The sequence below is a fragment of the Rhinatrema bivittatum genome, chromosome 2 (assembly GCF_901001135.1).
Source record: "Rhinatrema bivittatum chromosome 2, aRhiBiv1.1, whole genome shotgun sequence".
In the NCBI taxonomy this organism is placed as follows: domain Eukaryota; kingdom Metazoa; phylum Chordata; class Amphibia; order Gymnophiona; family Rhinatrematidae; genus Rhinatrema; species Rhinatrema bivittatum.
In genome coordinates, this window is record NC_042616.1 from 427,720,183 (window position 1) to 427,737,593 (window position 17,411).

The following is a 17,411-nucleotide window of genomic DNA, read 5'->3' on the forward strand; positions in this document are numbered from 1 at the left end:
GTTTTTCTTGTTTGCTTTGCTTTTGTGGGCTTGAAACCCCAGTTTGTGGCTCTCTGGTTTTTGTTCTGTTTGGTTTAGTTCCCTGTCTGTCCTGTGTGTACTCTGTGTGCACTCCCTGTTCTGTGTTTGTTTTGTGGGTACCCTTTTGTCTCTCCATTCCTTTAGTCCTGTCCTGTTCTTTTGGGTGTCCTTTGCCCTGCATGCACCTTCTCCTAAGTCCTGCTGGCCACCAGAACCTGAGGGCTCAACCCCCGGGGGAGGTGGCCAGCATAGGCAGAAGATCCTGGCACTAGGCTGTTCCTGTTCAAGCCAGATGTTCTGGTCCAACCCCACTCCTGCTCTGGAGGTTACCATTATCAGCAGCCGTGCCATCGCACTTGCAAGGGCACTACTAATACTCCACTCACTTCACACATATCTACTAGGTCTGAGCTGAAACGATGATTGATAAGAGTTCTGCATGATGCAGCTTCTGGACAAAAAGCTTCTTCCTGATCTTTGGGTCCCTGAAATTCTCTGTCCTCAGCACCTACTTCCTCTGGCCAAGGTAGACACTCCCTCATACAAAGTTTGGGCACAAAAAGGGATCTGTACCTGGACTAGTGCTTTTCAGTATATTTATAAAAGAACTGGAAAGAGATACGATGAGTGAGGTGATCAAATTAGCAGGTGACACACAATTATTCAGAGAAGTTAAATCACATGTGGATTGTGATAAAATGCGGGAGGTCTTTGTGAGACTGGAAGATTGGGCAACCAAGTGGCAGATAAAATTGAATGTGGACAAGTGCGAAGTGATGCATACAGGGAAAAATAACCCATGCTGTAGGTACATGATGTTAGGTTCCTTATTAGAAGTTACCATCTAGGTAAAAGATCTGGGCATCACAGTGGATAATACATTGAAATCGTCAGCTCAGTGTGCTACAGCAGTCAAAAAAGCAAACAGAATGTTAGGAATTATTAGGAAGGGAATGGTGAATAAAACAAAAAAATATCATAATGGCTCTGTTTCGCTCCATGGTTGTTGCGTTCGTGCCTCTTCTCGCCCTCGCTCCACCCTCTCTACCTTGGGAGCGACTCCCTTCGGCTTTGATAGACAGATGCAGCTGTGGCTTCTTCCTGCCTCTTGGTCCCGGTGTCCCTGGGCTGGCTTGACGCTATGGATCCGCCATGTTGCTGATGACGTAAGGGCGCGCGTGCGCACGCGCTCCAGACTTTGTGCCAGCAAGAGCGCGAACCTCGGGGGCATCCCCCCATAGTGAAGTCATCCATTTTCACTTTAGAAGGTCTTTATTTGCTAACCTCTAATGAGTTAGCAAGGAACTCCATTTGGACTTGCTTCGGCAGCCTATGCTACTTGCAACAACGATCCGAGACAGCCTGGAGAATTATTCTCCACTGCTCGGCCTTTTCAAACTTACCAGGAGTACCCTCTCCACTGGGGCTCCGCACTCTCTTCTTGATTTCAGATTGCCAAGACGGGATCCGGTACTCGCTCCTCAAGGGCCTACATCCCTGAATACTCATAAGACTCCTCATTGCCTGGAAATGATCGCAGATGTGAACACAGTGAGTTCTATTGTAAATAGGAATCGGTACTTGCTCCACGAGGGCCTACATTCCTATAGCTCTGAAGACTCCCTTCTGTCCAAGACGTTATCGCAGGTACAGAGATCGTGGATTATATTGGCAAGAGTGCAGATAGGAACCGGTACTTGCTCCACGAGGGCCCATGTTCCTAGAATCCTTTACAGACTCTCTTCTACTCTAGAAGCCATTCCATATACAGCTATTGTGAGTTCTTATTACAGACTGTTTGTGGGAACCAGTGCTCGTCTACGGCTCCTATTCCTGAACGTACTGTACACTCTCTGTGGCATAGAGACCATTGCAGACATCTACTATTGTGAGTGTACCATTTTGAATCCAGTATACCCTGCCTACTCACTACTTCTAGTCTGTCTCTACAGCTCAGCGACCCAGAGATTATATTCCAGCATCAGAGGGACTTCAGCCCTGCTGGACACATCGACTCACTACTGCCACCACTGGTGGTCCAGCTTCCAGCCTAATAAAGAACTATTTGTGTTTATTTCATATTCCTGCCTAGCTGGTGGTTCCTCTCAGGATCTCCTCCTGGGGACGCTGTCATCTGCCATTGGCCCAGGGCCATTTCCTGTACGTGGTCATTCCTTACACTACTGTCATTCTGTGGGAGCCAACCACTACAGACCACTAACACCGCTTACAGAAGTATTATATAGATAGCTAACTCCTCTTTCTACAGGACTTGCCAGCAGCTTATATATAACAGTTTGCTACACCATAGCGGAGGCATGATAGATTGCTATCTCAGTAGCAAAGTACAATATACCTATTGTTAGCTCCTCTCCTCAGAAGAGTATCATTGAACAGATTGCCAACTCCTCTTCCCTGGGGAGTTGATATCAGATTGCTACCTTCTTCCCTTACAGGAGCATCTAACAGAAGTTCACTAACCAATTACTAACTCCACCCTCCTGGCGGGGTAAGCACTATAGATAGCTAACTCCTCCCTTCTGGAGGAGCAGATCATGACAGATTGCTAACTCCTCCTTCTTCCAAAAGGAAAGCAGAACAGATTGCTAACTCCACCCTCCTGGCAGGGTGAGTGATAACAGATTGCTAACTCCTCCTCTCTGGAGGAGGAGAGCATAACAATGGTGAGACTACACCTAGAGTATTATGGCCAGAATTCATCATTCTTCGCAGAATGATGAATCCTGCGAAAACGGGGGGCGGGCCTGCGAAAGCCCGCAGCTTTCGCACAAAATAACGCCACCGTGAAAAGTGGCACTATTTCATGTGCTACTGCCAATGATAATGTTAATAACATTATCACCGGCACCGCCGACTCCACCCCCTCCCCACCTCGATTCCTCCCCTCCCCTAATTTGCATGATATCACATGCGAAAAGGGCCTTTTCACATGCGATAAGCCTTTGATAAATGACCTCCTATGTGCAATTCCGGTTGCCGCATCTCAAAAAAGATATTGTTGCATTGGCGAAAGTATAAAGAAGGGCGACCAAAATGATAAAAGGGATGGAACAGCTCCCCTATGAGAAAAAGCTAAAGAGGTTAAGGATGTTCAGCTTGGAGAAAAGACAGCTGAGGGGGATATGATAAAGATGTTTAAAATCATGAGAGGTCTAGAATGGGTAAATTTGAATCGGTTGTTTACTCTTTCAGGTAATAGAAAGACTAGGGGGCACTCCATGAAGTTACCAAATAGCACCTTTAAAACTACTCAGAGAAAATTCTTTTTCATTTAATGCACAATAAAATTCTGGAATTTGTTGACGAAGTATATGGTTAGGGCAGTTAATGTTACTGAGTTTAAAAAAGATTTGGATAAGTTCCTAGAGGAGAAGTCCATTACCTGCTATTAATCAAGTTGACTTAGGGAATAGCCACTGCTATTACTGACATTAGTAGCATGGGATCTATTTAATGTTTGGGTACTTGCCAGGTGCTTGGAACCTGGATTGGCAACTGTTGGAAACAGGATGCTGGGCTTGATGACCAAGTATGGCAACTTCTTATGTTCTTAAAGTTATAGTTGTCTTTACAAGCAGCTTCAACCAGGACAAAACTGTACTCAATGTCTTTTAGGAGAGGAAAATAGTTACCAATTTTCACCGGCATAATCTAAAGTAAACTGGCTAAAGTGATTGTGAGTAGATTGCCCATTTTTGCCATGAGAGAAAAAGAAAATGTATTAGAATCACTGGCATTGTGTACTGCATCTCTGTGGCCTCAGGATGATATAACTTGAGTCATGTAAATATATATAAATCTGAGGGTCCTGGGAGGCAAATAAATGATACCTAGTGTGCAGGTAAATAACCCTTTATGGGTAGGTTGTGATTGGAGAAATGACATTAATAATTTTGAATAATAATCCTTGATTTTTGTTTATATAGAGTGGGACTCTAATGATGGGAGTACTTTTTATTTTTGGGGGGATGAGTGTCGTGTGTCATCTGTGGAGTTATAATTAAGGGTTTAGGGATGGGATAGAGGGAGGGGGAATCGGGGTTTATGTTGATTTGTTCTGGGCTACAGAAGGGTGGAATGAGGAGTAACAAGAAGGTAACAAATGGAAAATGTTTGATTGTTTTTCTGAATTGCCTTTTGAGTACATAAGAGGCATTGTACTTTGAAGGTTTGTGTATATGGTTACTTTTGCTAATAAAAAGTTGTAAACTAAAAAGTGTCTTTGGTGTCTCCTCTTCATCTGCACCCCAAATGTTTTTGAGTTGTGACCAATATCTTATGAACTTTCCTGGATATCTTGAGGGCATCCCTTTTTTCGACAGTTATTATTCAGCAGAACATCTCAATAGAAGCACTCACCAGATCCTAGGAAATAGATTGAGCTCAGCATGGTATCTGGGGGTAGCTAAATGGATAATTTTGGATACCATTAGAAACCATGGATAAAGTAGAGTGGTGGTTGCCATATCAGTCCACTTATCGCGCAGAAATAAAAGTCAATAAACAAAATTATTTGAGGTGATATCTTTTTATTGTAATAACAATGCATTTCTTGACCAGCTTTCAGGACCTAATACTCCCTTCCTTAGGTCCAAACATAATAAGCAGTTATAAACCAGGGAACTTTGCCGAGTTAATCAAATGTTTGAAGTGACTAAACATTTTATACCTACAGTTAAACAACAGTGAAGAAAGTACAACTCAATTTAGCATCTTTCACCAGCAATATAAATTCTAGCACAACTATTTGTATAAATCCTTTTTCAGCCAATACTGTTGTAAGGATAATTCCAAATGTTTTATAAATTAGCAATAATGTGACAGGGTATATATGCATTAAAGATTTAGATCTACTCCCTAATGCTTTGTGAGTTGGAAGATCTTTCCCAGGTTTCTTCATTATTGAATTTTATAGCTTCAGGACATTGTTAATATTGGAGGTAGACTAGCTCAGCTGCACTTTGCCACCTGATTGCCCCACAATGAAACTTCTTGTGAGACTCCTTATAAGTCAGTTATAGGGAGCCATGAAAGTGCTTAGAACAAATGCACTTCATCTCTACATATAAAGTCTGTCTGTGTTTCCAGGCAAAGTCCACGAGGAAATTGACCGGGTGATTGGTAGAGACAGGAGACCCGTGATGCAGGATCAGGTGGACATGCCCTTCACCAACGCCGTCATCCATGAAACTCAACGTTTTGGAGATATCATTCCCACAGCGCTGCCACACATGGCATATCGAGACACTGAGATCCAGGGCTTCTTCATCCCCAAGGTATCTGCTCTCATTTCTTTCAATGTGCAGAAAAGGTGAAGGTTATTTGGGAAACCAGAAATGTATACATCAAGGTATAATCACTCAACTAACCATGGTAACCTCAAAATTTTGCCACAACTGGACGTTGGTAAATCTGTAAACTAATATATAAAAGGTACCAATAAGTCCAGGTTTTTATGTTATATCATCAACAAACCTGTGTTAACTATGAATGACCTTCATAATAGGCTTCATCGTCTAGTTTTGAGGAATAACTTTAGAACTCAGCCGTATATTTAGTCATCGGGCACTAAATGTTCATTTTTTTGAGATTTTTAAAAAATTGCACCACTTCCCTTACTGTACGCTATACATATATCACATGTGGTGTGTACCAAAATTATCACTCTACGGCAGAGTTACCGCGAAGTAACAGGCTTCTACCATCAAAGCATGACTAACTATAGTTCTAAGATAAGTGATGTCGTGAAGTGAAATTAACAATTTATCCAGTATGGAGTGATAATTTTGGTACACACCACATGTGATATATGCACAGAGTACAGTAAGGGAAGTGGTGCAATTTTTTAAAAAATCTAAAAAAAAATGAACATTTAGTGACCAATGATTAAATATAAGGCTGACTTTTAAAGTTATTCCTCAAAACTAGACAATGAAGCCTATTTTGAAGGTCATTCATAGTTAACACAGGTTCATTGATGATATAACATAAAAACCTGGACTTATTGGTACCTTGTATATATTACATCAAGGTATATCCATCTTAACTAGAAGGAGTGAGATGCAAATAAGAATCCGTCTTCTGATCTATATCTTTGCTTTCTATTATAACAACCCCTGAAAAGTAGCACACTGTTAAAACAAACAAAAAAAATACAAGTTGTGGGCCTCTCAGCCTGATGCCCACCCCTCAACACAAGTCACTATCCCTTGCTGGCAAAGAACCCCCCCCAAACCCAAAAAATGTATTTTAACTGCAAAAATATCACTGCCAGGCCCAGGCCTTCTCTCTCCCCACCCCTCTAAGATTTTATTAATGTGCACCTTCCCAACATCCAGAAGCTCTCCCACTCACCTGTTACCTGATTCAGATATGGGGCTAAATATGCCAAATTTGAGGCAAGGCTGGATGACAGGAACCTAGCATGCAGGAAGTAGCCACATGTACTGCAAGCAGGAGACTTGTTGCTGAGGTGTTTGATGCTTCTTCAGAGGAGCTTTATATGTTTGATGCTCCTTCAGAGGAGCTTTATATGCAGAGGAGGCTCTGATGTCATCAGAGGGCACCGCTGCCAAGTTCCTGCTATGGGACCTTTAATTGGGGGGTTGCCGGGCACATCAACATGCCTAGGAGAGGCTGGTAGGAGCAGCAGTCAGCAGCGTTCCATCTTGCTTGGAGCTGTATCCTGGGTCTTGCTACTAGCGGCATCCAACAGCAGCTTGCAAGCCGCGACGAACTTGTCAGCATCCTAGGGTAAGTACTGCAGCAGTACACCCCTTCAAAGCCCCCCCCCCACCCCCACCCCCAAGTCTTCTGAGCTTGGGCTTCCCGGAAAATCTTCTGTGAAATTCTGATATAAGTCTGGGGGCTTGTATGCTAGATGCCGGTTCCCATGAGTTTTCCTCCAGTCCATAGTTCTTCCAAGTAATGAGGTATTGTAATTGATTTTGGACACTTTGAGAACCTAGAATCACCCATACCTCGAACTGGATATCTTCTTCTATGGCCATTTCAGTGGTCTGGATGGGCGGTCTGCCCTGCCAAGGCAGAATTGCTGGTTTTAATAGGGAGATGTGGAATACATCGTGAATCTTCATAGATGGTGGCAATCTGAGTTCATATGCCAGGGCATTCAGTTGTCGCTTGATGGGAAAAGGCCCCATGAATCAAGGAGCAAACTTCATGGAAGATATCTTAAGTTCTAGGTGCTAAGTCAGATTAGACTACCTGGGTGAAGCTAATGTGCTGGACAATGTATTCTACTGGCTTGTTCTTTAAAAACGCCTTGCTGCTTGGTTCAAAAGAAGGTGGGTTTTTTGCCACATTCCTGGAGCTCTTCCCTATCAGGTTAGCCACTGGACAATTGTCAGAGATAGGAACCGGTCTAAGTACACAGGGATGGCGTCCAAAGACGATGTAAAAGAGTGATGAGGTATTCACATGACTGTCATGGGCAAATTCAGCCCATAAAAGGAGGGGAGGCCCACTTGTCCTGTCATTGGGTCATGCAAGCACATAGAAAGGCCTAGAGGCTTTGGTTCACCTGTTTGGCTTGTCCATTGCTCTTGGCGTGATAAGCGGAAGTGAAATGTAATGTAATTCCAAGCTTCCTCCACATGCCTTTCCAATATCGGGCTAGAGTATCATATCTTAAATTAAAAATAATTTGCCCCTTAACTATATTGCCCATTGAAGATCTCAGAGTAATAGTGCAGGCAGTTGTTCTACGTCAGTTAGGTTACTGCAATGCTGTTTATTTAGGTTTGCTAAAAGGTTTAATTAAGATATTGGAATTGATTCAAAATGCTGCTATACATGTGATTTTTGGTTTGCCATGGAGGACCATATTGAAAAAAAAAATTACATTCTTTCATTTATTGGCAAACAATTTGTTTTAATATTCTGACCATGGCACATAAATCAATGTTTTTGAAAGAGTATTGTCTTATGGGGATGGTATGTTCCCTTGCATACTTTACACTCATCAGGACAACATTTTCTTGCTATTCTATCTACTGCTTCTTTTCATTTACAAGCAACTGTTAATAAAGATGTTCCCCTGGTGTTCCCTGTATTATGGAATATATTGCCCATAATAGGGCATCAGGAAGAAAGCTTTTCCCCTGGTGTTCTCTGTATTATGGAATACTGCGTCAGGAAGAAAGCTATTTAAAGTTTAGACAACAAATGAAGGCACTTCTTTTTGCAAGGGTATATGCAGACTCTGCAGAGATTTAAAGTGGGTTCTATGAGAGTGCAATATATTTTGTTTTAAGGTGTTATTTTATTTTGTATATTGATATGTAAATGTTTTTGTTTTTATTATTTTATGTACAATGTATTGTGTATATGAAAGATGTAATCTTCCATGAACATATGGAAATGGAATATAAAGTGGAATAAATAAATAAATAAACTGAACCCCTCGGTCTGAGAGGATGTGAAATGGCAGACCATTTAGCCGGAAGATGTGTTGCACAAAGAGTTTATCCAATTCAGTTGCAGATGTGAGGCCCGGAAGGGGCATGAAATGCACCATATTCGAGAATCTATCCACTATCACCCATATGTTCGTGTTGCCACCAGTGAGAGGAAGGTCAGTGACAAAGTCAGTGGTACATGGGTCCAGAGTTCCGTGGAGGCTGGCAGCGGCTGTAAAAACCCTCAAGGTCATGCTCTCACAGTTTTATTTACGGCAAATGTAGGGCAGGACTTTATGTAATGCTTATCACTGGTCTTCATCTGAGACCACCAATATTGTCGCACGATTAATTTCATTGTCCAAGTGTTTCTGTTCTGTTCGAGGCATTGTGGACTCTTGGTCACTGCAGTGATGACTCTGCCCACGGGGAGGAGCTCCGTGGGGAACTGCAGTGATAGGCTAGAGTTAAGGAACAGACACAGAATGGATGGAGGCTTTATTGTACTGCTGTAATAGATGATGTAGGCAGGTAGGCACTGAGATCCGCGAAGTGCCAATATGTTCAACAGGCTCCGGATGTAGAATTTCACCCAGATGATATGATAGGCAGTAGCCCACAGTCCGGCAATGCCGTTGCTGGTAGGGGGAGTTGGAGTACCAGATCGTAGAGGTACTCACAGGAATAAGTGACTTCCTGGTGGTGGTATAGAGGGAACGAAGGTACGAGGTGCAGGATACATAGCAGATAGGCCCTCGAGGAGCGAGTACCTGAAGTCCGATATCCTGTAAGGTAGAAAGAGAGAAAAGACCCCCAAAGAGCTGTTGTCTTTGTTAGTGGAAACCTCGAAGGGAAGTTGGAAGCGAGAGATCCCCGATGAGCGGGTGTCTAGAGCTTCTGAGGGGCAAGGCCCTTGGAGCGAAGCAGCGTCTAAGCGAGCAGCTTAGAGCGGTCAGAGCAGCTTAAACAGAAGTCTTTGCTAACTCGATTTGGTATCGGAAGTGGAGGCTAGATATACCCGGAGGTACTGACATCATGCAGCGAGGGACGCCCCCGAGGTTCCCGCCATGACATGTATTTGAGCGCAGGAGATGTACGCACACATGCCCTAGGAGGCCACTGGAGTGAGCATGGCTGACTGGGACTCCCATGCTCATCTGGAGATGCCGAGGCCCTCGGCACTCAGCACCGGAGGCAGCCATCTTGCCCAAGGAGGAAGAGAGAGGAATAAAAGAGGTAAGACAGAGCGGTCGCAGTCGTCTGCGACCAACAGGCACAACAGCCACCTCTCCAAAATCTCTTCCAGGTGGTCTGGGCTTACGTAGATGTGCCAGATGGAACTGACGTAGCATTTCTTTATCTGTAACGTTGGCCAGTGGTTCCCAGGAATTCTCTTCTAGACCATAGTTCTCCCATGAGATGAGATACTCCCATGTCTTGCCCTTTTTACGTACATCAAGTATGTCATCCACGGCATATTCTATGTCATCTTCCGTATCCAGACTGGTAGGTTCTGGGTCTCTCCTGGAGAATTCAGAGAGCTTCACTTGCTTTAGTAAGGATACATGAAATGCATTGTGTATCTTCATAGACGGTGACAGTCGTAGACTGTATGTAAGGTTACCTAATCATCGAAGGATGGCAAAGGGTCCCACATAACGAGGAGCAAATCTTGCTGAGGGAAGCTTAAGTCGAAGATACTTGGTACTTAACCAGACCTTGTCTCCAGGCTTGGTGCTTTTTGATGATGAGTGTCATAAGTTCTTTTTGCCTTTTGCCCAGCTTTGATAAGAAGCTCTTCCATCTGTTTCCAGATCTGAGCTAACTCTGCTGCGGTAGCTTGAGCAGCAGGAGAGGCTACTGATAGTGGAATAGGCAAAGGAGGTAACGGTTGTCTTCCATAGACGAGCTGAAAAGGGGAAGACCCCGTTGAGGTAGTAGGATGTGAATTGATGGCAAACTCAGCCCAAGTCAATAATTCAGCACAGTCATTCTGTCTAGAATTGACATAGGATCGCAGAAATTGTTTCAGTGTTCTATTCATAAGAACACAAGAACATAAGAAATTGCCATGCTGGGTCAGACCAAGGGTCCATCAAGCCCAGCATCCTGTTTCCAACAGAGGCCAAAACCAGGCCACAAGAACCTGGCAATTACCCAAACACTAAGAAGATCCCATGCTACTGATGCAATTAAAAGCAGTGGCTATTCCCTAAGTAAAATTGATTAATAGCCATTAATGGACTTCTCCCTCCAAGAACTTATCCAAACCTTTTTTGAACCCAGCTACACTAACTGCACTAACCACATCCTCTGGCAACAAATTCCAGAGCTTTATTGTGCGTTGAGTGAAAAAGAATTTTCTCCGATTAGTCTTAAATGTGCTACTTGCTAACTTCATGGAATGCCCCCTAGTCCTTCTATTATTCGAAAGTGAAAATAACCGAGTCACATCTACTCGTTCAAGACCTCTCATGATCTTAAAGACCTCTATCATATCCCCCCTCAGCCGTCTCTTCTCCAAGCTGAACAGCCCTAATCTCTTCAGCCTTTCCTCATAGGGAAGCTGTTCCATCCCCTTTATCATTTTGGTTGCCCTTCTCTGTACCTTCTCCATTGCAACTATATCTTTTTTGAGATGCGGCGACCAGAATTGTACACAGTATTCAAGGTGTGGTCTCACCATGGAGCGATATAGAGGCATTAAGACATTTTCCGTTCTATTAACCATTCCCTTCCTAATAATTCCTAACATTCTATTTGCTTTTTTGACTGCTGCAGCACACTGAGCTGACGATTTTAAAGTATTATCCACTATGATACCTAGATCTTTTTCCTGGGTGGTAGCTCCTAATATGGAACCTAGCATCTTGTAACTACAGCAATGGTTACTTTTCCCTATATGCAACACCTTGCACTTGTCCACATTAAATTTCATCTGCCATTTGGATGCCCAATCTTCAAGTCTTGCAAGGTCCTCCTGCAATGTATCACAGTCTGCTTGTGATTTAACTACTCTGAATAATTTTGTATCATCTGCAAATTTGATAACCTCACTCGTCGTATTCCTTTCCAGATCATTTATATATATATTGAAAAGCACTGGTCCAAGTACAGATCCCTGAGGCACTCCACTGTTTACCCTTTTCCACTGAGAAAATTGACCATTTAATCCTACTCTCTTTTTCCTGTCTTTTAACCAGCATGTAATCCACGAAAGGACATCGCCTCCTATCCCATGACTTTTTAGTTTTTGTAGAAGCCTCTCATGAGGGACTTTGTCAAACGCCTTCTGAAAATCCAAATACACTACATCTACCGGTTCACCTTTATCCACATGTTTATTAACCCCTTCAAAAAAATGAAGCAGATTTGTTAGGCAAGACTTCCCTTGGGTAAATCCATGTTGACTATGTTCCATTAAATCATGTCTTTCTATATGCTTTACAATTTTGTTCTTGAGAATAGTTTCCACTATTTTTCCTGGCACTGAAGTCAGGCTCACTGGTCTATAGTTACCTGCATCGCCCCTGGAGCCTTTTTTAAATATTGGTTACATTGGCCACCCTCCAGTCTTCAGGTACAATGGATGATTTTAATGATAGGTTGCAAATTTTAACTAATAGATCAGAAATTTCATTTTTTAGTTCCTTCAGAACCCTATGATGCATACCATCCGGTCCAGGTGATTTGCTACTCTTTAGTTTGTCAATCTGGCCTACTACATCTTCCAGGTTCACAGTGAGTTCGTTCAGTTCGTCTGACTCATCACCCCTGAAAACCATCTCCGGAACTGGTATCTCCCCAACATCCTCATTTGTAAACACGGAGGCAAAGAATTCATTTAGTCTTTCTGCAATGGCCTTATCTTCCCTAAGAGCCCCTTTAACCCCTCTGTCATCTAATGGTCCAACCGACTCCCTCACAGGTTTCTTGCTTTGGATATATTTTAAAAAGTTTTTATTATGAGTTTTTGCCTCTATGGCCAATTTCATTTCAAATTCTCTCTTCGCCTGTCTTATCAATGTTTTACACTTAGCTTGACAATGCTTATGTTTTATCCTATTTTCTTCAGATGGATCCTTCTTCCAGTTTTTGAAGGATTTTTTTTGGCTAAAATAGCCTCTTTCACCTCACCTTTTAACCATGACGGTAATTGTTTTGCCTTCCTTCCACCTTTCTCAGTCTGGCCATTAGACTGGGGATGGTATGCAGAGGTTAAGTCCAAGGTGATATCAAACTTTTGATACAATGCTCTCCAAAATCTTGCAGTAAATTGCATTCCTCTGTTGGATAGGATATGCTTAGGCATCCCGTGAAGACGAAAGATGTGTTTGATAAAAAGCCTTGCTAACTCAGTATCTGAGGGTAATCCTGGTAGAGCTACAAAGTGTGCCATTTTAGAGAACCGGTCAACCATGACCCATATGGTGGTGTTCCCATTGGATGATGGTAGGTCCACTACGAAGTCAGTGGCTATGTGAGTCCACGGTTCTTCCGACGGTGGTAGAGGCTGTAATAGACCCCATGGATGCCCGGGTGCTGGTTTTTGCTTGGCATAAACAGCGCAGGAGCCCACATATGCTTGAACATCCTTCTTCATGGTTGGCCACCAATAATATCTTTGCAACATGGCAAGGGTACGACTCTGTCCTGGATGGCCTGCCAGATGGGAATTATGTGCCCACTTCAACAGTTTTTTTCTTAAATTCCTGGCCACCGTCTTCCTGGTAGGTACTGTGTGAGTGGCTGCAAGGACCACTCTCTCGGGATCGATGATATGACGGGGTCATCCGGCATGTCCTGTGGCAAAAAGGATCATGATAGGGCATCCGCCCGAATGTTTTTTTCTCCAGGACAATACTTCAGCAGGAAATCAAATCTGTTGAAAAACAGAGACCATCTTGCTTGACAGTGGTTGAGCCGTTGAACATGTCGAAGGTATTCCAGATTGTTGTGATCGGTGTATACAACTATTTGATGCTGTGCGCCTTCTAGCCAAGGACGCCACTCTTCAAAAGCCAGCTTGATCGCGAGAAGCTCCTTATCTCCCATCCCATAATTTCTTTCAGCAGGCGAGAAGCGCCTTGAGAAGAAGGAGCAAGGATGCAGTATGTTGTATTCGCTGTACTGACCTAGTACTGCCAGTACACCCACGTCAGAGGCGTCGATCTCTACGATGAAGGGACAGTGAGGGTCAGGATGGCGGAGGCACGGCTTTTTCTGAAAAGCCTCTGAGTGTGAAGAAGGCGGAAATAGCTTCATAAGAACATAAGAAAATGCCATACTGGGTCAGACCAAGGGTCCATCAAGCCCAGCATCCTGTTTCCAACAGTGGCCAATCCAGGCCATAAGAACCTGGCAAGTACCCAAAAACTAAGTCTATTCCATGTAACCATTGCTAATGGCAGTGGCTATTCTCTAAGTGAACTTAATAGCAGGTAATGGACTTCTCTTCCAAGAACTTATCCAATCCTTTTTTAAACACAGCTATACTAACTGCACTAACCACATTCTCTGGCAACAAATTCCAGAGTTTAATTGTGCGTTGAGTAAAAAAGAACTTTCTCCGATTAGTTTTAAATGTCCCCCTTGCTAACTTCATGGAGTGCCCCCTAGTCTTTCTACTATCCAAAAGAGTAAATAACCGATTCACATCTACCCGTTCTAGACCTCTCATGATTTTAAACACCTCTATCATATCCCCCCTCAGTCGTCTCTTCTCCAAGCTGAAAAGTCCTAACCTCTTTAGTCTTTCCTCATAGGGGAGTTGTTCCATTCCCCTTATCATTTTGGTAGCCCTTCTCTGTACCTTCTCCATCGCAATTATATCTTTTTTAGATACGGCGACCAGAATTGTACACAGTATTCAAGGTGCGGTCTCACCATGGAGCGATACAGAGGCATTATGACATTTTCCGTTTTATTCACCATTCCTTTTCTAATAATTCCCAACATTCTGTTTGCTTTTTTGACTGCCGCAGCACACTGCACCAATTGGCAGGATTGGCTCCTTTCTTGGTCGTAGCAGTTAGAGGAACTGTCAGTGAAGAATAGTTATTAATGAAGGATCGGTAGTAATTGGTGAAGCCCAAAAAGTGACACAGTGCCTTTAGGCCTGTGGAATGAGGCCAGTTCTGGATACTCTCGTTTCTTGGGGTCCATATGAAAACCACTCTTTGAAACAATGTATCCCAGAAAGGGTACGGCCTCTTTGTGGAATTCACACTTTTCTAGTTTGGCATATAGGTGGTACTCACGCAGGCATCTTAGGACTTTTTTAACATCATCCTGATGACTCTGTAGATCTTGGGAAGAGATCAGTATATCATCGAGATATACTACCACAAACTGATAGAGTAGGTCCCTTAAGATGTCGTTCATCATTTTTTGAAAGACTGCGGGTGTGTTAAAAGCAGTCTTCCATTCTTCTTCTTCTCGAATATGCACCAAATTGTAGGCTCCCTTAAGGTCCAATTTTGAAAATATTTTGGCCCCTTTGAGCCTATCGAACAGTTCAGTAATTAAGAGCAGGGGGTACCTGTCCTTGAAAGTGATCTCATTCAGCCCCCTGTAGTCGATGCAGAGGCATAAGGTGCCATTCTTCTTCCCTATGAAAAAGAAGCCTGCACCAGCAGGGGACTTGGAAGGTCTGATAAATCCCTTTTGTAGATTTTCTTGTATGTAGGTAGATAGCTTTAGTCTCGGCAACAGACAAGGGGTAAACTCTACCTTTAGGAGGTTCTGAATTAGGTTTCAGATGTATGGCACAGTCAAACTCTCTGTGTGGCGGAAGAACATCAGCAGCTTGCTTTGAAAAAACATACTGGAAGGAAGTGTATTGTGGAGGTAAGCTAGGTAGTGATGGTATGGTGGGCATGCAGATGAGGGGTGAAACTTCCACAAGGCACCAACCGTGATAGTATGGTCCCCACTGGGATAGTTCCAAGATGGCCCAATTGAACTGTGGCATATGGTCTTGAAGCCAGGGCAGTCCCAATACCACCGGATGCGTGGCTTTTTCCAATAACAGAAATGAAATGGATTCTGAATGAAGAGCTCCAGTGTGCAGGCCAATGGCCTGGGTGTCCAGTGTAACTTCTCCAGGAAGTGGTTCCCCATGGATAGAAGACAATAGTAGAGGATTAGCTATTGGTGTGGTAGGGATCCAGTGCTTCAGAATAAAATTACCTCCGACACCGGAGTCAATGAACGCAAGTGTCTAAAACTCTAGGCCTCCACAAAGCAGAGACATTGGTAGTGATAATGGAGGAGTAGGAGAGGTGAGGCCCAGGAGATCCTCCTGGGCCTCACCTGCAGATCCCAGGCCCAAATGGAACAGGTTTGGACTGCTTGACCCGATTGGCCACAATACATGCTCAGTCCCATGCGCTTGTAAAAATGACTTTCCTTAGAGGTCAAATGGCTTCAGCCTAGTTGCATAGGCTCTTCCTCCTCTAGGGGTGTAATCGGTAAACTGGAAGCAATAGGCACAGGTTTAGGATGGTTAATCCCCACCGTAGACTTTCGTGGACTCTTGGCCTCCTGAATTCGGTCGTGATATGGCGGTCAATTCTTCCAGCCAGCTCCATCAGAGACTCAAGGGTATTAGGCAATTTGCGAGCCACTAGCTCGTCTTTTAGGTGAGAGTTCAGACCCTCCATGAATATGGCACGCAAGCATCAAGTGTCCCAATGCAGTTCGGATGCTAGAGTCTTAAATTCAATAGCAAAGTCTGTAAGCAGCTTGTTACCTTGTTGAAGATTGAGCAAGGCAGATCCAGCGATAGTCTGGTGAGCTGGGTCATCAAACACAGACTTAAAAAGTTTTAGAAATCCTGGTAGGTCATTCAGGATAGGGTCCTCACGCTCCCATAATAGTGAAGCCCAGGCCAGGGCTCTTCCTTCTAGGAACAACAGGATGTAGGTGGTCTTTGAAGCTTCAGTGAGAAAGAGGGTAGGCTTTAGTGAAATATGCATGCTGCATTAATTAATAAATTCTCTGCACATCTTGGCTTCACTGTAAAGTGAGTAGGAGTAGATAAAGGTACAGTGGTCTTAAGAGTTTCCACTGGTGTCAGCAGCTCCTTCACAGGAGGCGTAGAAGAATTCAGTTGAGCATGTAACTGATTGAAGGCAGTAGCTAGGCTCTCCAAAGACTTTTGTTGTTCCGTATAGAGATGTGAATCGTGTCCTCGATCGTCTTAACGATCGATTTCGGCTGGGAGGGGGAGGGAATCGTATTGTTGCCGTTTGGGTGTGTAAAGTATCGTGAAAATCGTTAAAATCGTGAGCCGGCACACTAAAACCCCCTAAAACCCACCCCCGACCCTTTAAATTAAATCCCCCACCCTCCCGAACCCCCCCCCCCCCAAATGCCTTAAATTACCTGGGGGTCCAGCGGCACACTAAAACACGGCACACTAAAACACAGCACACTAAAACCCACCCCGACCCTTTAAATTAAATCCCCCACCCTCCCGAACCCCCCCCCCAAAATGCCTTAAATTACCTGGGGGTCCGTAGCCTTAAATTACCTCCGTAGCGGCGGTCCGTAGCTAAATCGGGGGAAGGGGGAGAGCAGGAAAAGCGTCACACTAAATCGTGTAGTCTTCAGCCGGCGCCATTTTGCAAAATGGCCGCCGCAAAATGGCGGCGGCCATAGACCAAAACGATTCGACACAGGAGGTCGTTCCGGACCCCCGCTGGACTTTTGGCAAGTCTTGTGGGGGTCAGGAGGCCCCCCCAAGCTGGCCAAAAGTTCCTGGGGGTCCAGCGGGGGTCCGGGAGCGATTTCCTGCCGCGAATCGTTTTCCGTACGGAAAATGGCGCCGGCAGGAGATCGACTGCAGGAGGTCGTTCAGCGGGGGTCCGGAACCCCCGCTGAACGACCCCCTGAAGCACTGGATCCCTATCACACCAATAGCTAATCCTCTACTATTGTCTTCTA

The 17,411-nt window shown here is 44.1% G+C and overlaps 1 protein-coding gene across 1 annotated transcript in view; it reads left to right on the forward strand.

Annotated features, from left to right (window-relative positions):
• LOC115084891 (cytochrome P450 2D15-like) overlaps positions 1-17,411 on the forward strand; it is a 100,354-nt gene that overhangs the window by 71,974 nt on the left and 10,969 nt on the right. Inside the window, exon 7 of the mRNA XM_029590280.1 lies at positions 5,131-5,318. Coding sequence (XP_029446140.1) covers positions 5,131-5,318 — 188 coding nt within the window. The remainder of the gene's footprint in view (positions 1-5,130; positions 5,319-17,411) is intronic.